The sequence below is a fragment of the Schistocerca serialis genome, chromosome 2 (genome assembly GCF_023864345.2).
Source record: "Schistocerca serialis cubense isolate TAMUIC-IGC-003099 chromosome 2, iqSchSeri2.2, whole genome shotgun sequence".
Lineage (NCBI taxonomy): Eukaryota > Metazoa > Arthropoda > Insecta > Orthoptera > Acrididae > Schistocerca > Schistocerca serialis.
The window spans coordinates 380,243,951-380,271,024 of NC_064639.1; the positions used below are offsets into that span (position 1 = coordinate 380,243,951).

General features: G+C 41.8%; 1 protein-coding gene across 1 annotated transcript in view; it reads left to right on the forward strand.

The window, feature by feature from the left end:
• Nucleotides 1–26,630, forward strand: part of LOC126457202 (large neutral amino acids transporter small subunit 1) — a 333,361-nt gene extending 306,731 nt beyond the window's left edge. The window contains exons 5-8 of the mRNA XM_050093301.1: nt 5,716–5,916; nt 15,914–16,148; nt 24,068–24,160; nt 26,119–26,630. Coding sequence (XP_049949258.1) covers nt 5,716–5,916; nt 15,914–16,148; nt 24,068–24,160; nt 26,119–26,204 — 615 coding nt within the window. The 3' untranslated portion in view covers nt 26,205–26,630. The remainder of the gene's footprint in view (nt 1–5,715; nt 5,917–15,913; nt 16,149–24,067; nt 24,161–26,118) is intronic.
• The last annotated feature ends 444 nt before the right edge of the window (nt 26,631–27,074 follow it).

The following is a 27,074-nucleotide window of genomic DNA, read 5'->3' on the forward strand; positions in this document are numbered from 1 at the left end:
CTTCATCCAGTCCCAAACATGCTCAATGGGGGACAGATCCGGAGATCTTGCTGGCCAGGGTAGTTGACTTACACCTTCTAGAGCACGTTGGGTGGCACAGGATACATGCGGACGTGCATTGTCCTGTTGGAACAGCAAGTTCCCTTGCCGGTCTAGGAATGGTAGAACGATGGGTTCGATGACGGTCTGGATGTACCGTGCACTATTCAGTGTCCCCTCGACGATCACCAGTGGTGTACGGCCAGTGTAGGAGATCGCTCCCCACACCATGATGCCGGGTGTTGGCCCTGTGTGCCTCGGTCGTATGCAGTCCTGATTGTGGCGCTCACCTGCACGGCGCCAAACACGCATACGACCATCATTGGCACCAAGGCAGAAGCGACTCTCATCACTGAAGACGACACGTCTCCATTCGTCCCTCCATTCACGCCTGTCGCGACACCACTGGAGGCGGGCTGCACGATGTTGGGGCGTGAGCGGAAGACGGCCTAACGGTGTGCGGGACCGCAGCCTAGCTTCATGGAGACGGTTGCGAATGGTCCTCGCCGATACCCCAGGAGTAACAGTGTCCCTAATTTGCTGGGAAGTGGCGGTGCGGTCCCCTACGGCACTGCGTAGGATCCTACGGTCTTGGCGTGCATCCGTGCGTCGCTGCGGTCCGGTCCCAGGTCGACGGGCACGTGCACCTTCCGCCGACCACTGGCGACAACATCGATGTACTGTGGAGACCTCACGCCCCACGTGTTGAGCAATTCGGCGGTACGTCCACCCGGCCTCCCGCATGCCCACTATACGCCCTCGCTCAAAGTCCGTCAACTGCACATACGGTTCACGTCCACGCTGTCGCGGCATGCTACCAGTGTTAAAGACTGCGATGGAGCTCCGTATGCCACGGCAAACTGGCTGACACTGACGGCGGCGGTGCACAAATGCTGCGCAGCTAGCGCCATTCGACGGCCAACACCGCGGTTCCTGGTGTGTCCGCTGTGCCGTGCGTGTGATCATTGCTTGTACAGCCCTCTCGCAGTGTCCGGAGCAAGTATGGTGGGTCTGACACACCGGTGTCAATGTGTTCTTTTTTCCATTTCCAGGAGTGTATATGGATATCTGTTGATATCGAATGCTTTCTTTTCGATACCTTTACTTTCCAGACAATATTTTTTAGTTTATACTTTTATTCATATCAACACTTTCAGCAGGTACCGTACTAAAAGTTCCTTTCGTTACATTTTTATTATGTACCTAAAATTTTGGTCGCGTGATTAGTGTTGGTACCAATATGGAAGCAGCTGTAACAAAATTACAAGTACTTATTTTGTTCTGCGCGCTCAGTAAATCTTATTGCTGAATTGGCAATAACAACCAAGGATTTTTATTTATTGGTCAACAAGGTAAGAATAATGTTAAATATTTCGAGTCAAGTGTCATTCAGAAAGTTACTGCAGCATCGACGTTACCGGGACAAACTTTTACATCCCTTAAGTTGATTTTAGATGAAAATACTCATTGGAATTCTATTTATTACATGCTTCAGGGATACACAGGACTGGCCCATACGGAAACCAGGTTTTTTATGTTTAAAACAAAGCAGTAGAAGTGTAGAATAACTGAGTGTTAATACGTAGAACCACTTGTCATCAAAGAGCTATCAGGTGAGCAATATATGACTATAAGCAAAAGTATACCAGTGGTCAACTGCTTGAAAGCACAGATAAATTATTTAAGTAAGCTTGATGACAGCAGTGTAATAGAGGTAGTAAAAGAGAAGGTAAACACGAAAATAGAGCGCAGATTTTAACAAACTGAAGGTCATCAATTTGGCTGCATTATTCAGCTCCTTCGACAAAAGATTAATAAATATACACTTCCTGGATTCCAGACCTTGTGCTACGGCAATATGTACAAGGCGTTTATCGAAAACCTTCTGCTACCTCTGGTACCAGTAGCAGCGAACCATACAGCGACTCTTCCTTTGAAACGATGCGTGTCTTTTCGAGTCATCATGAGACATATTACCCCACAGCAAACAAAATAGGAAACCTGGAGCACTCGCCCCTTTCGAACCTACTCTGGTTGGTCAAAAATGTGGAATTAGACTTCATTTGCCAACACTTGTGTCACCACTGTGGGCTAATGCTATAGAGCAATGGGAAGACACGAAAGTTTATATTCCCTCAGCTGAATAAACTAGCCAACGAGTGCATGACAATTCCAGTGACATCAGTTCCCTAAAAGCGTTTATTTCCAAAGATATATTGTCAGAGTCACCTATCAAATTATCATCGAAGCGACTAGATAAAAAATCGTTGAATAAATGAGTACTTTTATGTTACATTTCATTTATTTACTTTTGGATACTATTCAGTTGTTTCTTCTGATTATGTTACATAATTTCAAGTACAGATTTTTAAAAATGAAAATAAAAACTTTACTTGACTTAATGCTTGTGTTATTCTATTCGAAACTTGTTAAAATTGATCGTCTATCTATTATACACTGTCTCACAAAAAGAGTGAAGCACACAGAAGGCGACGAGGAAACTAAATGAAAGTTAATGGGCTGAGAGGATATGTCACGGTAGTTTAGTTATTACAATACGTTGCACACCCTCTGGCATGGATGTATGCACTGATTCAGTTGGGGAGGATTTCACAAAGCTGTTTTATAGTCTCCTGAGGCAAGTTGACCCACAACTCTTGCAACTGGTCGTTAATATCCTGGATAGTGGTACCAGGGCGGAGTTGAGGTCCGAGCTGGACCCACACATGTTCTATCTGGGACGTATCTGAGGGTCTTACTGACCATGGGAGCAGCAGCACTACGAAGACAGTTCTTCGACGCACGTGCCATGTGAGGACGAACATTGTCCTGTTGAAAATGGCACCAAGATACAATAGCCGAGAGGTAATACTTGAGGCCATAGTACGTCCGTGACGTGCCGTTGTGCCGTTCCCTCAATCAATACTAGCTGTGATCTGAAATCATACTCGATGACCCTCCACACTATGACGCCAGGAGTAAAACCGCTGTTCCTCTCCAATGCATTAGAGGAATGGGACCTCTCCCTCGGTTGCCGCCATACTGACCGGTCATGGTCATCCAGGTTAAGGCTTGGCCAGACAGAATGCGGCCTGGCCGTCCGGCCTGTGGCCTTGAACCGCAGCCGGCAGGCCGCACTGTTGAATCGCTCGTTACTGTATGGCGGCGGTCTCACAGAGTGCGGCATACGGCCTGCCGCACCGGCCGCCACCGGGTTGTCACAGATTACAGATTCGCCGCAAGCCGGAGCGGCTGCTTGCCTGTGTTGGCGCACTCAACTGCTCTGCTGTCACACTGGAAGCAGCGGCGTGAGGCGGTTTTTGTCTTGCAGCTCGTAGTGCGCGCATCATGGACACAGAAATACTTATAGAGGAGATGAGACAATACAACTTTTTGTATGATACACGCGATCCTGATTTGGAGGTACAATACTTTTGCCCTCGATATACTCTTGATAGAAAGCTGAATTCTCAAAAATAGTGTTGTCACAGTGACATCCATAATTTCCAATGTCACCTGCTGTAAACACGTAGTATGGATCAACGATTGCCAGGAGAACCAGCGAAAAGAATTGTTTGTAACAGAAGAACTGGGATCCACTATCCTTCGGGCATTTTAACCTGATATGCTTTCCGTCTATGCTTCCAAGGCAGTTCGGAAACCCCCAAAGTCCTAGAAATCCTTCTTCAGATTTCTTCCACATCTCTGTTGTAGGAGTAGGTAAATACTTGGGTTGTAGAACAGTCCATATTGCCTGGCACACCTGTTTCACAATTTCTGAGACTGTTGAACGTCGTAACCGAAAAGAAAAAGCTATGGTTTGGTGCCTGTCGCCAGTAGTCAAGTATCTGGAAAAGATTAAAATAAATTATGCCGATAGAACGAATAGATAAGTTAACGACCAAAGATATGTTTGTTTAAATTCAATGGCAATGTTATGAATACAATGAAACAAACAATCTATTAATTAGAAAGTTCCCTCAAGCGGGACATACGGAACTAGATGTTACTATCGTTTGATGTATTCGTAAACTGTGCAGATAAATTTATCACTCCACTCGTAACTACGTTGTGGGATAGCACTTTCTTCCACCGAATCTTTCATATGATACAGCAAAACTGAGATGGAATAAATTATATGACTTCTGTTTGAAGCACAAAGAGGCCACAAATGGTAAAACTTATCTCAAACAAATGGCTAGTGTGTGCCTTGTATCAATTGAATTTCTCCAGTTCGTTGTGCACTTCTTGGTGCTACCTTTTTATCAGGCGATGCAGTTCCTCGAAGCATTCTCGCGACATACGAAAATATTTGAAGAACCTATCTTCGTCAGACTCTAGATCAATACACAGACGATGGTATTCTCCTAAGCTTTCTCTCTTGCTGTTAATGTCGTGCACCCAACATCTCTTCTTCTTGGTGCCATTTCGTATCGCTTGTGCGAGCCACTCATTTCCTCGCACAAAGATAACGTGTCCCGCGTGAAGCTTCCAAATCGTCTAACGCCAAGACAATCGCGCTACGCATGCAAGCTTAATAATGGGGTTCGGCCCTTTCCCCACTGTAACAGCTGACCCATGAAGAGTCGCTGCGGCCGGCCGGACGGCCGTTGCCTGTGTGGCGTCTCTGGCCGCTGACTGGCCCGGCCTCCCGCTGCGCCGTCCGTCTCAGCGGCAGGCCGGATTCTGTCTGGCCAGGCCTTTAGTGCAGAATCGCGATTCATTGTTGAACCCAATGCGAAGGCATTCAGCAGCAATCCGTTCTTCTCGGTGATGACACCATTACAAACACAGCCGCTTGTGTTGCGGTGTTAACGGCAGCCTACGCATGGGATGGTAACAGCTTAGTCCAGCAGCTGCTGGTGCAGGATGACGCAAAGTGTTGCTGGGAGTCCAGTACTTGTTCTCGGATGCACAAGACCGCGAACCTCCCTTGTGGTGTTCAGACACCGTCGACCGGGACCTTGGCGGCGAGTATGCCTGCTCTCACATTCCCAAGCAGTCCAGCATCGGGCCACTGTCACATTCGAATGCCCCACAAATATGGATATTGCACGATTCGACCAGCCGTTCAAAGGTAGACCCACAGTGTGATCCTTTTCGAACTCTGCTAGGCCCAGGTAACACTGTCTCACACGAGTACGGATCTGCATGTCCTTCACAGTGATCATTCAATATCTGACGCTGTTCACACCCATTATAAACACTACCAGCCCTCGTAACAACAGTAAACATGAAGAACACTAATGTACTCTGCCGGCAGTTCTACCTGCCACAGAGAATTGCTACTCTCATTACACGCATATCCCCCGACGATGTGCGCGTTTACGAAGCTACATTGAGACAACCGCCCATGTCTTCCGGATGCTTCACGTTTTTTGTCAGTTGGTGTTAAAAAGTCATTTTTCTTCTTGAAGTTTCTTTAACAATGTGGTTTAAGGGATGCGAGTTGTTCGCCCACAGTCCCCAATTGCTTTGGTGGAGAGCCGGAATGATAGGTGCTAGTAAAAGTATTTAATATTTTTTATAAAAGATTAGTGTCGATACCTCAAGCTGTCGATAATACTTATTTGGATACTTTTATAAGTACGATATCTGTCTTACGATACTGTTCGTGAGTAAAGTATCGATACTTTCCGCTCGATACGGTGACCACACTCTCGGCTGTGTCCTCAGTCGTTCGGCAACCGCATGTTCGGCGCGGCGCGCTGGACGGTGCCGGTGTTCGTGGCGCTGTCGACGTTCGGCGGCGTCAACGGCATCCTGTTCACGTCGGGACGGCTGTTCCGCGCAGGCGCAGCCGAGGGACACCTGCCCGTCGCCTTCGCATTCATCCACTTGCGCACCTGCACGCCCGTGCCAGCGCTCCTCTTCACCGTGAGTACTGTGAAACTATAAACAGGTCATGCGTGTTCGATACTCATGACATACAATGCTTTATATTACACTGGCTTAGTACCCGGCGTTGCCCTGGTATGAATTTATTCCAAACTTCTTAGTTAGTCCTCCTCCCCCCTCTCTGTCCATCTCCACCACCCCTTCTCTCTGTCTACCTCCTCCAACCCCCACTCTATGGACATCTTCTCCTGCCCCTCTCTCTGTCCATCTTCTTCTTCTCTCCCTGTTCGTCTCGACACCTTTTCTATCTGTGTCCATCTCCTTCTCTCCCCTTTCTATGTCCATCTCCTTTTCTCCCCCCCCCCCTCTCTCCCTGTCATCCTCTTCCATTTCTCTGTCCATTTCCTCCTTCCCTCTGTCTTTTCATCTCCTCTTCCCCAATCTCTCTGCTCGTCTCTTCCCTCCCCTGCCTCTGTCCATTTCTTTTCTGTCCATCTCCTCCTCTCCCCTCCGTCCATCCCCCCTCCTCTATCTCTGTCCTTCTCTTCCGCATGCCTATCTCCTCCTTTCCCCTTGCTGTCTGTCCATCTCCTCCTCCTCCTCCCTTCTCTCTTCTCGTTACCACACTCACCCCAATAGGAGGGCTGGTAGTTCTTATCCCTACAGTATTTCTTGCCAGATTGTAATTAATATATAGGCCGAATTTGACTGAAATCGTTCCAGGGGTTTAGTATGAGTGTTTCATCTGTGGCTTTACTTGCATACGCACATGTTATACGTATATTTACACATATTTAACACATTCAATGCGTATTTGTACACATATTTCACCTGCACTTCTAGCCATTTACAATCCTGTAGCTGTGGCCGGGTGGGTACCAAACTCCCCAGACGTTATTGGGTAATATCTGGGATGCTTTGCAACGTGCTGTTCAGAAGAGATCTCCACCTCTCGTATTCTTAGGGATTTATGGACAGCCCTGCATGATTCATGACGTCAGTTCCCTCCAGCACTACTTCCACCGAGTCCAAACCACGTAGCTGTTATTTCATGCAGCTTAATGTTTATTCTGTCGTGTCTTCTGTACAATGAATCCTGCAGGGCTGTCCATAAATCCGTAAGACTACGATGGGTGGAGATCTCTTCTGAACAGCACGTTGCAAGTTATCCCAGATATGCTCAATAACGTCCATGTCTGGGGAGTTTGGTACCCAGCGGAAGTGTTCAAACTCACAAGAGTGTTCCTGGAGCCACACTAGCAATTACGGACGTGTGGGGTGTAGCATTGTCCTGCTGGAACTGCCCAAGTCCGTCGGACTGCACAATGGACATGAATGGATGCAGGCGCTCAGACAGGGTGCTTACTGTAATGGAACACGCTTGCCTATACCGGCTTCTTTGGCGCATCAGTGTAATTTTGCAGGTAAATCCAGCGCTGTCTGCGAAAGGTGTGAATCGAGTTAGTACGATTAGTAAGGAAGTAATAAATTAAAACGTCGTGCATGATGTGGCAATTTTTTCACGCATCTCAATATTTGACATCATATCTCCTGAACCATGTGTCGTAGAATGATATATTTTTCTGGCTACATTCAGCGGTAAATGTGGATACTATCTGGAAAAGTGTTGCGAATAGAGTTAGTTGCAACGAAGTAATTAATTTGAACGTCCTGCATGTGCGGTAGTTTTTCACACAATTGGTGTTTATAACGTCGTACCTCCGGTACTAAATGTCGTACGGTGATATAACTTTTCTGGTACATTCAGTAGTATATGTATTTGCTATCTGCAAAATTTGTCACGAATACAGTTAGTAGTGAAGAAGTAATAAATTAAAACGCCATGTCTCATGTGGCAGTTGTACTGCATGAACAACGAATATTTAGTAAGCGAAAAAATTTTCCCTTTTTGTGTGGGGGTCGTCAGCGAGATAAAGTTTTTTAAAGGTTTGAAATTATGTGTAAAGTTTGTTGCAAGTCCCTAAATGGTTTTATTCTCAAACACTGGATAACTAAAGTATAGATATTCTCGCGTCATGGGCTACATTGCTTTTTCACCTCCACCCCACTCCTTTGATAGGTGGGTGATTCTCACCCCACAGTGATTCATTCCAGACAGTAAATAACACATATCCCAATTTTGGTTGAGATCTGTCCAGTTGTTTAGAATGAGATGTGGAACATACAAACATACATACGTACGTACGTACGTACATCTATTTTTATAATTTGTATGGCTGTCTAGTTATAAATTATGTTAATAGAACTATTGTTAATATTAATGTAAAAGTAAAACAGGATATTAGAAACATATAAAATAAAAACTAAATAGAACCATTTAATCTACGTTTTAAGTGAACAGCCTCCAGTTTATATTACTAGATGTGTCACTGGCAGCGTCGGAAGAACTGGAGGTATGTCGGCTAAGCGCAAGTATATATACACCTAGGCCTGTTGTTGCTACACTGTTGTAGATTGCCCCACCGGTAGACGCGTGCCTCCGGCAATCCTCGAGTCTACGCATACACGTGTGTCTGGCAGTTGCCCTTTCCTTCATTTTTATTTTTTATAGTTCCTCTCAGTCGTATTCATGCCTACTATTCCGATCTGTTGACATTATTTTGATGTTCAGAGCCTCTACATAGTCTTACAGAATGAAACTCGAGTAGATGCTTTGTAGATATTCGGTGTGTAGTCCATAAGTTTTAGTTATTTACAACTGTTTGTGGATCGCAGTCTAATATTTGCTTCCTCTCTCTACCCGCAAACGAGGGCAACTGAAAATCAGAAGATCAGCCGAACTTCCTCCCGCATTCACAGATTATTGTGTTCCTACATCCCACTCGATATACATGTTTGGAATACGGATCATGACTAGTTAATAGGTGTTCCATACCTCGAATAGGTGCAAATAGGTGACAAAGGGACGCGACAACTCGTCACCACCAATTTCGTCCAAATTTATGACATATCCAGGGCTTGGCCAGAAATGAAAGTAACAGGAGTAGGAGAGCCAGATGGCCGAGCGTTTAGAAAAAAAATAGCGTTTTTGGCGCTGATCGGACGAGACATCAACCATTTACATTACTTTCGCTGTAAGTGAAGCGAAATAATGCTCAGTATATAGTATTTATTAATATTTTCTTAAAATACATGAAAAGGAAAGGCAAAAGAAAACGTAGGATAGCAAATGAATTTCCGAGAAAGGACCCACGTGTACGAGGACTCTGCGTATAACATTCCAAAAAGGGACTATACTTAAAGCGTACAGGACTTGTATTGCCTTAGTTTTATTTTCATTTTCGTCCGCCCCCGGTAGCTGAATGGTAGCCGGCACAGTAGCTCAGCGTGTTCGGCCAGAGAGCTGGTTGGCCTCTGTAATAAAAAAACTGAGTGGAAGGATCAACAAAACGAACTTGAATGGATGTCACGTGTCAAGTGACGACGATAAAAAAACAAAAAAAAAAAAAAAAAAAAGCGGTCAGCGCGACAGACTGTCAATCCTAAGGGCCCGGGTTCGATTCCCGGCTGGGTCGGAGATTTTCTCCGCTCAGGGACTGGGTGTTGTGTTGTCCTAATCATCATCATTTCATCCCCACCGACGCGCAAGTCGCCGAAGTGGCGTCAAATCGAAAGACTTGCACCAGGCGAGCGGTCTACCCGACGGGAGGCCCTCGTCACACGCCATCATTATTTTCATTTTCGAGCACGCCCTGCAGGTGCATGCAAACGATAGCCTCCCTGTGCTGATAAAACCATCAGCTTTCCTTGCCAATCTTTGGCGTAATGATGCATTACGCTAGTTTGCTGCGCAACTGTGCGATGGGAGAGAACTTTTTATGGATATAAGCCAAGTTTATTTTTCTACAGAAACTTATAACAATGACGTAATTTTAAAAATGCGGCGTTTATAACGTGTGCAAGATGTCGATAAAATTACTGCTTCTCCCGTTTTTACGATGTATATCATCCCAGCATGTGTAAATCATTAGCTGCAAAACAATAAAAGTGTTTAATTTTATATACGAAGTTCTCGTGGACACCTTAATTACAATCCATTCCTTGGAATTTGTTTACAAGCCCCAGTTTTCATTTGCCTTTCCTTTACAAAAAATGGTTCAAATGGCTCTGAGCACTATGCGACTTAACTTCTAAGGTCGTCAGTCGCCTAGAACTTAGAACTAATTAAACCTAACTAACCTAAGGACACCACACACATCCATGCCCGAGGCAGGATTCGAACCTGCGACCGCAGCGGTCACGCGGTTCCAGACTGAAGCGCCTTTAACCGCACGGCCACACCGGCCGGCTTTTCCTTTACATGCCTTTCACGAAAATGTTAATAAATACAATATGTTGAACATTATTTCGCTGTACTTGCAGCTTAAGTAAAGTAAAAATTGAAAAGAAAAAAAAAAAGTGTCCGCCGAGAGACGTAACCCCATGACTCTCCGATGACCTGTCTCTACGAAAGTGAGCAGAAGAACTAAAGTGAGCAGAAGATTTTTGATAAAATCTTTACTTACGATATCATACCTTTTCCCTCTTCCGATTTTGATGAAATAAATCCTATCCTTTGCCCCAAGGTAGTACGCCCAAGTTACCAGTGAAAGCACAAGTTTTGAAGATTAGTGTGTTCAAACCTAAATAAGACAGACACAACGGATTTATAGTTATATTATTAGTATTGATATGCTCACGTGTGATCTCGTACACACGACCATATCGTGCATATTCATATTTTTGCGGTGCAATAATTTGTTTCATAAAATTTCGCTTCTTCTGCCGATATTTCGGCTGTATACCATCCAGTCATCTATAGAGAGAGCCAGGGACTCACGCTCCAGGACTTCCTCCGTTCTTTTAAACCCGAGGATACACAAGGCTCCAGAGATGTTGATCGGAGGCAAAGAGGTACAATATATGCATGAAAGTAGGTCTGTGGTTGCGCAGTCGATCCACACGGTGATACAGATGTGTCACTGCGAACTGCACCGTTGCGACATTTTTATGAGTTTATTACAGAACGTGCTGGATTCCATGATTTGTCCAAGGTGAAGCCGCCATCTCTGTTAAATAAATTCGTCGCCAGCCGAATTTCAACTGCTTCTTTCACTACTGAGTCCCAAAAAGATGAAGTCGAGGCCAAAATTTCGTCGTTATCGTACACCATAGTGTCCCAGTGTCAATACAGTGCTCTGCCACAGCCGATTTATAATGGTTATAAGAGCCGGGTATACCTGCGGTGCACTGTGGATCTCTCAAGGACTGTACGTGTCGTCTGTCCGATGTATGAACGGCCACACTCACAGAGGATCTTGTAAACCACAGGCTTCCGAAGCACCAAACCATCTTTAGCGGAACCCAGAAGTGCTGCTGTCTTTGCGTGGCGGCATGCGCAGTGGCGCTGTCCTCGGCTTTAAAAGGACAGAGCAAGTGCAGAAGCGTCAGTTACCCGGCTCACTCCATAGATGGTTGGACGATGTACAGCCGAAATATCAGTAGAAGTGAAATTTATGCGACTGCGTGCCCCAAATTTGTGGAACACGATCACACCGTTCACACCCTAACTGATTCAACAATGCACTGTATCTTACCTCGATATCCATTGGACATATCCCGATGTATATATGTGCAAATGAATAGCACCTCAGCGCAACCACGCAAAGTAGGTAAGGGTAACACCGCCTACATTCCGAAATCGCGTTCGAATGTTGAATTGTTTCTGAGAACTTTGCTTTACGCCTCTTGTGAGAATGATAAACGCCTCTAACAGCACGTGTCGGAATTAAGTCAGCCGCTTAGTGGCGGCGTGTTGGGGTTCCGCCATATTATTCCCAGCGCTGGTAGAAGTGCCACAAGTGTCGTTCGAATATGAAATCGATGGTCCAGGATAGCCACCCTCAACATCATTTAGGATCCAAATGATCATTCACGCCTAGAACCCGAGAAGACAGGCACATTTTTCGCTCGGCGGTGCAGTATCGTACAGCCACGTCACGTATCTTGAGACAGGAAATGGGCTATAGAAGCCATAGAAGTGTCCACGCGTCCAGTGCGACGGCGTCTGTAACACCACGGACTGTCTGCACGGCAACCATTGTTGCGGCTTCCTTGACGCGACGGCAGTTGTGCCGCGGCAGCTACTAATACTCCAGATAAGTTAGGAAAAATGAGAGAAATAATGCATACAGTTTTGAAACTTCGGAAAGACACTCGTGGGGTATGTAATAGTAAGAAACAGAGAAGTTCCCTCCTCTAGTGGGTGAGCATTCCCTCCACCATCCCTTAATTCAATTTTTTTATCTGTTTTCAATTTTTGAAAGAACCTTTATTTTTTCTAAAACATCTGTTATGACAAAAAAATGTTTCTAGTGAAATTCTACTCAAAGACGATCATTTGTATGTCTGAGTAAGATAACCAGTTTTCGAGACATTGTATCTGGAGGATTAAAAATCAATTTGCCTCATGAGATTGGCGTATCAACTTCGATTTTTTAAATCTTTCTTTTGTTTCTCCACAACTAATTGCCTTTTTTATACATATAGAAACATAAATGTAGCACATAAACGTTAGTGCTAAACTCTGAAGGTAAAAAAAGACAGTGAAATTCCTTTCAAAACGGACATTTATTGATTCAGAACAATTCTGCTATACGCGTTTTTATTCACTATTATGCACTTTAATATTTATATTGGAATCAAAATAATTTGTCATGAGAATTAAGAACTATTGCAGAATTGATCAAAGATTACTAGTTATTGTCCTTATAATGCATTTATCATATGCATAGCACCTTTTTTTCCCGTCAGTCTTCCGACTCCTTTGATGCGGTCCGCCACGAATTCATCTCCTGCGCCAACCCCTTCATTTCAGAGTAGCACTTGCAACCTACCTCCTCAAATTATTTGCTGGATGTATTCCAACCTCCATCTTCCTCTACAGTTTTCGCCCTCTACAGCTCCCTCTAATACCATGGAAGTCATTCACTCATGTCTTAGATATCCTGTCATCCTGTCCCGTCTCCTTATCAGTGTTTTCCACATATTCCTTACCCTCCAATTCTGCACAGAACCTCTCATTCCTTATCAGTCCACCTAATTTTCAACATTCGTCTGTAGCAACTACACGACTAAAATACGACAATATCTGTTGAACAAATCTGTTGTACATTATTATTTACAGAAAACCAACCTACAAAACTTCTGTCAAATTACTGCGAGTGACGTTAGTGCAGCTTTGTCCTCGACAGCTTTTACGCATTGGTGTGCACCTTAAGCCATCCTTCACATACTTGATTTTAATTTCACAACCGTGAATGCAGCCACATAAAATCAGCAGTAATACAGTGTCTGGAGCTGGTAGCCGTTTCATGTGAGCTGAAGAGAGGGATCAGTTTGTTTCCCTCTAACCCCAGTTTCTGTGCTCCAGTCTGTTCCCCATAAACTCGGTACGGGTGAAGGCATGCTGCGTCAATAGTAGGTGGCATACGAGGGAGAATGACGGCATTGCTTGCCTGACGCGGCAAGTACTGCACATTAAAACATTGAAATCTGATATTATTTAATGTCTCATGGCTAGGTCTCTTTCCTGTATTTGTGTAAGAGAGGATGAATTTTTTCCCCTTATTTCGTAATGGCCTCAGAAGACGCAGCTGGATCATTGAAATTGAATGAATAAGACGAAGACGATCTTAAACTTCTATCATCTACTTGTGCAGCTTTCTGGCTGTTAGTTTCATTCCATTACGTTGCTTAATATATTCACGTCATCATACCTAATGCACTTCAATCATTCCAGCGTTCTGTAGAAGAGTATTAACCTGATCCCCGTCTCTTGCTGATATGTATCAGAAGTTCCCAAACCATCTGTCACTTTTGATGTCTCTCCTTCCGAAATAGATTTACGGCTAATAAAACAGGTGGTTGGGTCTAGCATTACTCTTCTCTCAGACCTCAGGAAAGAAATGTGGGTAATAAGGAACACTACAGAACACAACAGACTGAACTGTCCCACGCAAATTTAACAAGTTCACGACATAAAGTCAGTTACACTGTACACGTGTAGGGACAAAACGGCAGCGACAGTGGTAGGAGAATAGTGAATTAATAGGAATGGGAACCTGCCGTTTTCATTGTCCAGCGCCTAATCCTGATTTTAACAATACTGGACAAACAACATATATCATCAAGTCGAAAGTATACTTCCATATACTCAATTACTCCTTTCATTTACAAGCTGACTAAGCAATAAAAGCTGCAAAAATTGTGCATTAAGAGCATCCTATACCAACTCTTATGTCTCTAAAACTATTTCTACGGCTTATAATACGCACAAGATCCTTTTTGTGTCGAATGTTACGAGAAACTTTTCTGTAATTACAGTTTTAAAAATGAACCATTTCGTGCAAAAAATTAAAAAATGGAAGAAATTGACTTTTGGTGGGAGAAAAACGGGGCTGCGCCTTTCCAAGCGCGGAGGGGGACTTTTCAGTTTACACCACACAAGAGTATTTTCTTGAAGTTTCAAAACCTTTGTAAATTATTCGCCTCGCTATATATATTACCGATTTGCCTCGATTGTATGTTGCGCCCAAAGACAACGTTTGATACAGGAAAGACACCACGTCGCCTTGTCAGACGTTTCCCAAAAAACGGTCCAAATGGCTCTGAGCACTATGGGACACAACATCTTAGGTCATCAGTCCCCTAGAACTTAGAACTACTTAAACCTAACTAACCTAAGGACATCACACACATCCATGCCCGATGCAGGATTCGAACCTGCGACCGTAGCGGTCGCGCGGTTCCAGACTGTAGCGCCTAGAACCGCTTGGCCACCCCGGCCGGCAGACGTTTCCCAATTGTACGAAGAGTATGACGATGGAAATATTCGTGTATGGAGGCTCCAAGGAAAACGAACATCGTCAGATTCCATCCGTCATTGCCACACTGGCACATCACCTGATAATGATGGTATGGGTTGCTACTGAGTACACAGTACGATCACATCTGGTTCCCATATGTATGTTTTTTTTTCTGGCGTGTTCGTCTTCAAGGCCTCCATGACGTTATACACTCTAAGGGAAGAAAACAACAAAAGAAAGAAACAAAAAAGAGGACCCTCCACGAAGCAATTACACGAATGGGACGGCAATCGTAAATGTGATGGACATGTGCAGAAAAACAAAAGATTACAGTTTCAGAAAAAATAGACGATTTATTCAAGAGAAAGAGCTTCACGAATTGAGTGAGTCAGTAACGCGTTGGTCCACGTCTGGCCCATATGCAAGCAGTTATTCGTCGTGGCATTGATTGACAGGGTTGTTGATGTCCTCCTGAGCAGTATCGTGCCAAAATCTGTCCAATTGGCACTTTAGAACATCAAAATCTCGACCTGGTTGGAGGGACCTGTCCCTAATACCAAAGGATCTCAACGGGGGAGAGTGCCGGTGGCCTTGCTGCCAAGGTGGGGTTTGACAAACGCGAAGATAAGCAGCAGAAACTCTCGTCGTGAGCGAACGGGTTATGAGCACTTATTTGGCAGAAGAGATGTGTTTCACACTAACGAAGATGAACAAATGCTCATAGCTCTTAAAGTATACATTTTATACCCCATGTTTACTAGACATTTTTTCCTTGGTTTGGTCCATACTACCTTGTCCCAAATTGGTCCATACTACCTCGTCCCAAAATATGGAAAGCGAAGTCCTTGCAGCAGAAGAGATTTGTTTCATAGTATCAAAGATGAATAAGTACTCATAGCTCTTAAGATAGGCGTTTCAGAGCCCATGTTTACTAGACACGTTTCCTTGTTTTGGTATAAGGAACCTGTCGGTGATTTTCAGGACATCCTTTTAATGTCTTCTCCAAATTTCCACGGTCCCATCTTGTGTTCCATCTGCAATTACGTCATTGACGGGAGCTCAAATCCTGATCTTCCGTTTCTTTGAATAGACGCTCCTGTAACTTTTGTAGACAAAAACTGTCGGTCGTGTGGAAACAATGTTCTGACGAGATGACTCACTGTTTGCAGTGCCTGACATCATTGATGATGCTGACGACGAGCGACGTGTTCGTGCTGATCAACTTCTTCAGCCTGGTGCTGTGGCTGTCGGTGGCGGCATGCATCGCGGCCCTGTTGTACCTGCGGCGCTCCCAGCCGCAGCTGGCGCGGCCCATCCGGGTCAGCCTGGCACTGCCCCTGCTCTTCCTGCTGTGTTGCTGCTTCCTCGTCTTCGTGCCGATCGTCGTCGAGACTACGAACACGCGTAAGCTCTCCTCTGTACCTCAGCAATTACAGACTGCCTTCCGTCCTGATTTAGGTTTTCCGTGATTTCCCTAAATCGCTTCAGGTAAATGCCGGGATGGTTCCTGTGAAAGGGCACGGCCAACTGCCTTCTCCATCCTTCCCTAAGCCGATGGGAACTATGACCTAGTGTTTGGTCCCCTCCCCCAAAGCAACCAACCAACCCCTGGCCTTTAAGAGAATACACCATGGCTCACTTTTTGAATCCATAGTTTGCTTCGTGGCAAGTATAAGAGCTCACAAATTAAAGCCACCCAACCAACGTCACTGCGGTAAGTAAAAGACAAGGTGGAGTTCTTGTGATACTGTCGATGTGGTGTTGGGAATCTACCCTGTAGATACGAGGCATGTTCAGGAAGTAGGTGTACTGTGACGATAACAGGTTGTACCTTTTTTTTGTGGAGGGTTGGTAACACTGAGCGGTAGAGGGGCACCCACTGACTTGAGCGAGCATTGCAGGATCACGTTAGTACATAAACTCACAGTGTAATTTCTAGATGCGTGACAGATGTTGGTAAGAAATCCCACCAAGTGTGAGCCACATGTTGTGATCTGCTTCCTACTCACGGAACGAATAACATCTTTCGAAATTTTTCCGACAATCAAAATGACGAAAGTATTACAAACACAACAAGTGTGTTTAAGTGATGTAGGGAGTTCAGTCGAGGGGGAAAGTGTGTTCATGACGAACTGAAGAGTGGAAGGCCCAAACTTGACTGATGAGTAGGTGCAAAAAAAATCGAGGAAACTGACCGTGAAGACCACCGATAGACAGTGGATAAAATTTCTGCTGTTTCCACAACTCGCCTGAATTCCCTTATATGAGACACTCACAGAAGCTCTGGGATAACAGAGCCTGTGTACAAGAAAAATCGGACCAATAATGCCCACATCTTTCTTTAGCAACTTGAACTAGAATGTTAGGATTTTCTGAGCTCTATTGTGACTTGAGATGAAACATAGTTGGCTCATTACACGCCTGGGACAAAGACACAATCATGACATGTCATCACACCAGTTCCCCAATTCCCCATCTGCCAATAAATTCAAAACCACAATTTCGGGCAAAAAAAAAAAAAAAAATCCTCAGTGTTTTGGAGCGAAAAGACATCCTGTTGGTAGAATTTCTGCCTCAGGGGAGTTCATCAAAGCACAACAATATTGAAAGAGCCTTAAAACAGCTCAAAAGGTGCACTCAAAGCAAAAGGAGAGGAGTGCTGTTGAAAGTAGTGTGTTTGTTTCGTGACAACACCCGACCTCACACAGCCTTAGCCACCAAGACACTTTAGAACTCAAATGTTTTGAATCGCTCACCATATTCTCTCCTGACTCGACGTTTTCAAATTATCAACCTTTTCACCTCCCTGAGCGCTATTAAATTTTCAACCAATAAGCAGCTGCAGAAAAAGGTTCTGCAATCGGGGAAGCAGCTGTCGAGAAAGTTCTTTGAGGAGGGTATAAAGAAGCTTGTGCGACGGCTCACCACATGCACTGAATGGGATGGCAAGTATGTGGAAAAACAGTCAACAAGCGTAACAATAATATCCTGTATTTTTTTCAAATAAACTTTTTCTAAAAATATAAAAATCTAGTACACTTACGTTCTGAACATGCATTGTATCCCTGTTAAATACAAGGTTTGCAGCCTGTTGGCTGAAGATGGGGAAAAATCGACAAGGCATTGGCCATAACAGGAAGGAACACAGCCAGCTGAGAGGTCAACAGGTGGTTATCTGGGAGAGGGAATGGGAGAACAGTGATAAAATAATTGGTCAAATGTTTGTGCAGTAGTGACATCTGTCCAATTCAACACAAACATATTTTTTGTGGCATCTGTACTCCAGTTTGTTGTGAAGAGTAGTGCATTTCACATGACAATTCTGCCTGCACTGTGCCCTAGTTTGCACCATATTTTTAGCTGTGTTCAACAGTGCCTAGCTGATCTTGATGCTATTCTTTGAAGACACCACTCTGAATTTCTTATCAGGATATGTTTTAAACAAATATGTTTCATAATTTTGTTAAGCTCACATACATGTATGAAAGTATTACTTTTCATTATGCCATAATTTGCTGTTTACAATATGTGTATTGTCCATTATTTGTATTTGTTCCCCCTCCCACTTTTTCTGCAGCTCTGACGATGGTCACCACTGACTGGGATCAATATTATGAGGACAATTTTTTTGCTCATAGCTTATAATAAAAGAAACGTCAACATCGGGGCCACTGAGTTTTTGCATTTTGTGTGTCCTATATACCTGAATAAGCTGTTGTGAATAAGACTCTGAAGTGAGCTATAATGTCATAAATTTAGACCTATTCAGAATATTATAGTGATGTAGGTGATAGTTATTGTTAACAGGAAGCAGTTTTGTGTTATTGTCTATTGTTTATCCTCAGTAATGTGCATACACAGTAAAAGCAGTCATATCACTGCTCGTGATTTCCAAACTTCACACAAGCTATCCTGCATATTTTGCTGGACCAGCACAACTGAATAACTAGCTTAACTATAAAATAATATTTGTTTCCACAAGGAATCTTTTACTCTGCAGCAGAATGTGAGCTGTTATGAAGCTCCTGGTAGATTAAAACTGTGTGCTGGATTGGGACTTGAATCTGGACTCCTGTGTTACATGGTCCATATTTTTACCTCAACTCTGCAGATGTGATTTATGACCACGTTTATTGATCAAATTATATGTTCAACAAATAAGACCATTGCCTATGGAGAAGCCAATGTTTGAATTGAACTCCTAACCGTCACACTTTTAATCTGTGAAGGTGTTTCATAATACCACACTTTCTGCTGCACAATAAAATATTCATTCTGTAATATTCTACATTTACTATCTTATGTAACCATTCATGTACAGTATAAGATAAAATAAGTTGGCATATTCAGGAGGAGCAGGTTTAAAATCTACAACCAGTTAACCTGACTGAAAGTGTTTTCTAAAGTTTTCAAGATGGATGGAATATTCCATCATCTTCTGAGCATGTATCTGGGATAACATTATTTCTTTGTCCAGTACTTTGGCTGATAACCTTCAGCCATCATCACACACATCTTCAGGGAGAAGATATACAGAGCGTATCAAAAAGAATCATCCAATTTGGTGTGTCTATATTTCTGAAACTAGTAAACATATACAACAAATTTTGTGTTTTGATGAACAGAAAACTCAAAAAGTTTTTTTTTCATTCCTTTTCATATGTGTTCAATATGCTCCTCATGAGATGCACAGCATATGTCGATACAGTATTCAAATTGTTCCCACACTGCAGGAAGCATGTCTTGAGTGACACAACTGCTGTTATGTGGTGAAGTCTCAGTTCATTCATTGCTGTTGGTAATTGAGCCACATAAACAAAGTCTCTTACAAACCCCCACAAGAAATAATCACATACAATCATCCAAACTGTCAACAACATCTGGTTCTCCCACATACCCAGATCCCGTCTTAGTTCCGTCCCCTTTTGCTATTTCTTCAGTTTTGATCTGCAGTCCATAACCAATAAATCATAGTCAGAGTTCACATTTGCACCTGGATATGTTTTGCAGTTTGAAATGTAATTTCAAAATCTCTGTCTTCTATGCCAAATGTTCTGGTGTCTCCAGATCTCTTTCATATATACAAATATGCAATGGCATGAATTGTGTAACATACTGCAGTTACTCAGGTCTGAAGACGGATGTTGCTGACTGAAATTAATAACCTGATTGATAAAAATATTTTGTTGTCTGTGATTGGATTTATAATAAAATATATACACAAACGTATTTCATGATTCTTAAATAAAGTGCTAGCAGTGTTCAAATTATGCGCTGTGTGGACCTGCAGCAGGCAGCTTCCCCATTCATTCCATGTTCTACTACTTTTCTCTTTTTTTTCTTTTTCCTATGACCAAATTCCAGTCCCCTCTCACAATTAAATTTTCATCTCCTTCAAATATCTGAATTATTTCTTTTATCTCGTAACATATTATTTCAGTCTCTACAGAGCTAGCAAGCATATAAATTTGCACTAGTGTGGTACATGTTGGCTTTGAAACTATAATGTCTATGATAATGTATTTACTATGCTGTTCATAGTAGCTTACCTGGATTCATATTAATTTATTCCTTATCAGAACTACTCCTGCATTACTCCTATCTGATTTTGTGTTGATAATCTTATATTAATCTGATCAGCAGTCCTATCTTCCTGAAGCCAAACTTCACTACTTCCAACTATACTGAGGTGACAAAAGTCATGGAATAGCAATAGGCACTTATACAGATGGGGGTAGTATCATGTACACAAGGAGTAAAAGGGCAGTGCATTGGCAGACCTGTCATTTGTACTCAGGTGATCCATGTGAAAAGGTGTCCAATGTGATTATGGCTGCACAATGGGAATGAACAGACTTTGAATCTGGAATGGTAATTGGAGCTAGATGCATGGGGAATTCTGTGTCAGAAATTGTTAGGGAATTCAATATTCTGAGACCCATGTCAAGAATGTGCCACAAATACCAAATTTCAGTCATTGCCTCTCACCACAAATATCTCAATGCCCAATGGCCTTCACTCAACATCCAAGAGCAGTGGCATTTTCAGAGAGTTGTCAGTACTAACAGACAATCAACACTGTTTGAAATAAGTACAGAAATCAATGTGGAATATATGATGAATATATCCATTAGGAGAGTGTGGCAAAATCCTTTGTTAATGGGCTATGGCAGCTGCAGACCAACATAAGTGCTTTTGCTAACAGCATGACATCACCTACAGCACCTCTCCTTGGCTCATGACCATATCGGTTGGTCTCTAGATTACTGGAAAAGTGTGGCCAAGTCATATGAGTCCTGATTGCAGCTGGTAAGAGCTGATGGTAGGATTTATGTGTAGTGCGGACCCCACAAAGCCAAGGGACCAAGTTATCAACAAGGCACTGTGTAAGCTGGTGGTGACTCCATAAAGGTGCAGGCTGTGTTAACAAGCACTGGACTGGGTCCTCTGGTTCAAATGAACCAATCACTGACTGAAAATGTTTGTGTGTGGCTAATATTTCTGCAGGGGATGTCCAATGATTTGTTGAGTTCATGTCACATTGAGTTGCTGCACTGCACCCAGCAAAAGGAGGTCTGGCACAGTATTAGGAGGTATCCCATGAGTTTGTGTCACCTTAAAGTATATCTGATTTCAACCTCTCAGTCTCTCTTTTTAAATTCTCTAATCCACCTACTCAATAAAGGAATCCACATTTCACTCTGTTTTATTTCTTCTGATGACTACAGCTTCCTGAGTTGTCCCCACATGGAGATCCAAATTGGGGATTATTTTAAATTTGGAATATTTTATCCAAGAGAATAGTATGAGTATTAAGCCATACAGTAGAACTACATGTCATCAAGAAATTATTGGCTTAAGTTTCTCCTAGCTTTGAGCTGTTCACAGTGCCAACATAACAAGGCCATGTTGGCTAATATATAGCCCCATCAATTTTTCATTTGGGCTGTTGCCTCTGCAATTATTGAAAATGGTGCTACCCTTCCACAGGAGCCAGATTTTAGTGTGTCCTCCATACATACCTCTCTTATATGGTTGCACCTCTGGTATGGATATTTGTGTCATACATGATGCAATCCACACCTTTTGTATCCCACCAGATATATTGCTGGATGCTGCCATACTATCGATATGCCTCTTCACACCTAAGTCTGGTAGTGAGCAGAGAGCATCTTCGAGTGGCACACAAGCCAACATGTCTTGCTGATTTAAAGCTAAGTGGCTAGAGGCTTCTCTCATTTCTGTTTAAAAGCTAATGTTTTCTTCTCCACAGTCAACTGAAGTGTTAATGAGAACTGTGCGTTACACCATTTATTTGTTGGAATACTTGTGTTACAACAGGACCTGCTTGGGATATGAGTAAAGTGAAGTTTTACCACTGTTAAGTTCTACTTTGGCAGACTGTGGTGACATCCCACCAAGTGACTGATTTTAGCTTTACCTATGAGTGTTTTCCATTACCATAATTCAGGTTTTATGTAGAAAACAGCCGAAGTTGTGAAATTCAGTCCTTTTTATTAAGAAAGTGGTGTATTCTGTGACAGCACACAAACCATGTTAATATTGTACATACTTGCGTCTAAGTCAAGTTCTTAAGTGACCATTGGCAGGACAAACATACGTATTAACCCAGCATGCTACCAAATCTAATAATTTAAGTTGGTGTCATTGTAGTCATGCATATTTCACAAGATCAGTGACTCATAGGAACTACATGTCATTTATTTTGTTTCATTGTATTCAACAAATAATAATAATAATAATAAATAATAACCTTCCTTATTGCAAAACAAAAACACAATATCTTTCTCAGCATCAAAACAATCCATGCACCAGTAAGAGTATATCTGCTGTCCTAGTTAAAATTTTTGTTGCACAAGTTGAATTCAGTGGCTTTTTAGGTGATAGGATTCCAGTAGTTTGATGTATAGGACAATATTTTTGTCTCTTCAAACATAATTAAATGCTTGATTTCAAGGTAATGCTTGCCAACTGCTTGCTTGGCCAAATCACAGTATTTTAATGTGACGTCAGTGTGCTACACAGTTTTATGACACTGTAAATGTAGTCTAACCAAAATAACAGGTTCTCTCTCTCTCTCTCTCTCTCTCTCTCTCTCTCTCTCTCTCTCTCTCTCTCTCTCTCTCTCCTCCCCCTCCCCCCCCCCCCCCCCACACACACAAACACACATAAAGAATGTTATAATTCCCAGAGACTGAGACTGGTTTTCAGTTTGGTGCCTGGATAATAGGTTGACTACTTTGGCAGCTCAGAAACATGTCTATTTCACTGTGTGCAATGCATTAAAAATGAACAAATTTAGTCTAACCAAAATATAACAGGTTCTCTCTCTCTCTCTCTCCCCCCCCCCCCTCCCTTCCCCCCCCCCCCCCCCCCCCCACACACACACACAAACACACATAAAGAATGTTATAATTCCCAGAGACTGAGACTGGTTTTCAGTTTGGTGCCTGGATAATAGGTTGACTACTTTGGCAGCTCAGAAACATGTCTATTTCACTGTGTGCAATGCATTAAAAATGAACAAATTTAGTCTAACCAAAATATAACAGGTTCTCTCTCTCTCTCTCTCTCTCTCTCTCTCTCTCTCTCACACACACACACACACACACACACACACACACACAAAGAATGTTATAATTCGCAGAGACTGAGACTGGCTTTTCACTTTGGTGCCTGGATAATAGGTTGACTACTTTGGCAGTTCAGAAACATGCCTATTTCACTGTGTGCAATGCATTAAAAATGAACAAATGCAATAGACAGATAATTATGTGACAGTTAAACATGTATTTGGTTTTGTTCTTGTAGGACAATACAGTAGCGTCTCATTTACAATAGCCCTTCTTTGAGACTACATTCTTCAGGTGGTCCTTGTAGAATATAATTGTAGGTATACTATCAACACATTTAGAATCACTCTCTTCTGAGCCACTGATTAAATTTCTGCAATGAGCCTGTTAGTCTTCATTCTAATATCAAGTTTACAGCTGAAATGGAGAGAGAGAAGGAAACTTGTCATTTGTAAATGTTTTACTTAGACATAAGGCATATTGGCAGCTTGACTACCCTGTACAATGAAAACCAGCAAATTGGAACATTTTATTAGACCTTCAGTCATGCCCTAATAAGTGACATACCCTCTCATAACTCTTTTGTACACCATAAAATTGGCACTCATACCCAGTACACAAAACTAAGGGAAATGAGGTCCAAATCCCAGAAACTCATTTGATCATTTGTCCATATTTTAAGTGTTGATTTTTGTGCCACATTTAATTAATTACATATTTTTAATTCAGTTATAGGTTTGGGAATCTCACTTTCTGGCATACCTGTGTACTACATATTTGTAGCATGGGAAAGGAAACCAAAGATAATAAACACTATGAGTGGTAAGTGGATAGTGCGATATTTCTCGCCATTACTATGCATGCTTCAATTATTTTTCCGACCAAAGATTATTAAAATTCATGTTTGGTTGTTATGTCTGTTGTAACAGTAAGTCCAAAGTTATAATAAGCCATTCAGCCACATTTTATGTATCAATTTACTCAACTATTGATTTGAACATTTCGTCTTATTTGCAAGTGGATTGCTGAAGTAGGTGAAAATAATTGATCAGTGACATAGAAAGTACAGAAGACTATAAATAATTTTCTAAATCTCATAAATATATACCGATGTTAATGAATGCCAGTTTTATCGAATTTAATTTGGTTATTTTCATTCACACACACTATTCTGTAAATCCCTTCATCGGCAAGAGCCTTCAGGAATATGAAAGTTATAAGCTCAATATTAACAGACAGTAGCTGCCATTTCAGGCTACTTACGTTAAGTATGCTAGTACAGTAACAGTGAGTTAGAACTAGTGCTAGTCTATTCACATTGTTAAATATAGGTATTGATAATTATATAGAAAAGTAGCTACATTGAAAAAAAAAAAAAAAAAACTTTTGATGCTCCTCCTTCACTACTCATCTGCTGCTTTTATCTACTACTTCATACACATCATTTGCATAATTAAGTAAATATTTAGGAGTAAAGGAGACCACTCACTGAATAGCAGAGATGTTGTGTATGTGCCTCTCAATGCCTCCGCTATTCAGTGAGTGGTCTCCTTTACTACTAAAAATTACATTCTGCCAAAAGTTTCCTTCACAGGTATGTAACTTTAATGGTTTAAGAGAATGGCATCACTTGTCTAGATATCAGTATAGTTAGAAACCGTTTAATATGAACATTAGGACTTTAACTGCAGTTTACATCTCCAACTCATTGTGAGGAGTGGCTGATCAGGATTTTTTTATTTATTTTCTTTTCTTTTTATTTATTTATTTTTAACATCTGGGGATTTATAGTCTGCCCAACATCTGCCAGCATTCTGTTAAACTATATAAAATTCCGTTCTGAGGTCTACACAGGTATGCAAAGTCTATATAGAAATTTATTTTCCTCTGGTATTATGGCTGTTAATTTCACAGTTCGCCCTTAATTCTTACACCGACTGCTAAGAATCACTAGATCTCTGAAGAAGCATCAGTTAAATGTTCTGTTATTGGCTTTTGGTGATATTCTTACTAGATGTTTCTCTAGAACAAATACTTTTTTGGCCCACACTACATTGCCCTGGAAAATACAAGGGGAGGTATAAGTGAAAATATGCAGTGTAAGGTAGCAATCCCATCTCTAGGTCAACATAGTGAGAAAGATTCCTACATGTAAAGAACTGAGCTTTTTAGTTAACTTATCCACATGTTTCTATCACTGCTATTCATTACATAGTAATCAAGCTATTGAAGTATAATCAGGTGAATCTCATAATTACTGTGAGGCAGTAAAACATCCATAGAAATATAGGATACTGTGAAGCAGGTGGATCGTCAGAAAAAAATGATCCTGCCTGGATGAGTGTATTAAACAAGGTATTCCTTGCACAGAGTGCACACAACAGTTCTTGGTTCCATTGGTTCAAAATATATTTTCTCAGGTAGCTTTGCAGAGTGATATTTTGTTGTGACAGAGTCAGTTTCCATCTACCATATTATTTTCATTTCTATAAATTCCATGCTAGAGCTGCTACGACATATTAATGATAGTCAGTACATTTACGAAATTTGCCAGGCGTTCAGTGATTTTTACTGCAAAGACTGAATTCATTTAGTCACCGTAAATATTATGAGTACATTTTAAAAAAAGGAATGAAAATTAATTTTATCTTCCCCGGAAGGTGATACAGGATAGTGTTGACAACAATACTGGTTTCAGCATGTGAGACAATAGTAAATTTGGTTACTTGCCTCTTATTTCAGTATCACATTTTAAAAATGTTACTTTCTTTCTTTTGCAGAAAATTTTGCAATTGGTGTGCAGAAGTTGCTGGAAGTTGTCAGTCCAGAAGAAGGAGAAATAGCAGCCAGTCCTGCAAAAACATAATGTGATTAGGTACCAGTTATGGTGACACCTCATAATGCTACAAATATAGATCTGAATCTGACATTCCATCTGTGAAGATATTCCTGAGAAACCTGGACAATGGGACCAGCTTGCATCTGATGCTACATATTTTGTTCAGCTGCACGACTTTAATTTGATATTGACTTGCTTTGGGTGCAAAGTTGATAAGACTTTAATGCCTTTTTATTGTGGCTGCAGTCATCAAATGAAAAGTGATGACTTTTATGGACTACCCCAAGATTATAGGAGCATAAATTCTCCTACTCTGAACATTTTTATACTCATTATTTGATTTATTTTAACCTCAATAATTTGTGAGTGTTTTGTATGATTGTATTATTTAAAACAATTGCTCTGTCTTCAAATTTATTGAAAGCAGATAATATAAGGAATATAGATTATGTACATATGCATTTCTACATGATTATTTTTCTTGTCTCAGATTTAAGCTAGGTTAGTCCTTGTTTGTTACCTAATTTTCCTCCTCAATTAAACAGTTCTATTTATCATAAACTTTCTAATGGTGAGTACTGTGACAAAAAATGAACAATATTGCATGAAATAGATCTACACCATATTATTCCCAAATATTTTTCTCAAATCTACACCTGTTCTAATTCACTCACATATCATACTGAAAAAAATCACATCTTGAAGGAGAGCCTACAAGGCTGTAAAATTAGTCAGATTATAAATGAACAGACAGAAGTAGTCATTGCTCACTAAATCTACACTGACAACTGTGGGAATTAATTCTAGATACTTTTTACATGTGGAATTACTTCTAACACATACATGCCTTTTTGTACTCCAGAAGGACTCTGCCAAAAACCTCAAATATTTTAGCAT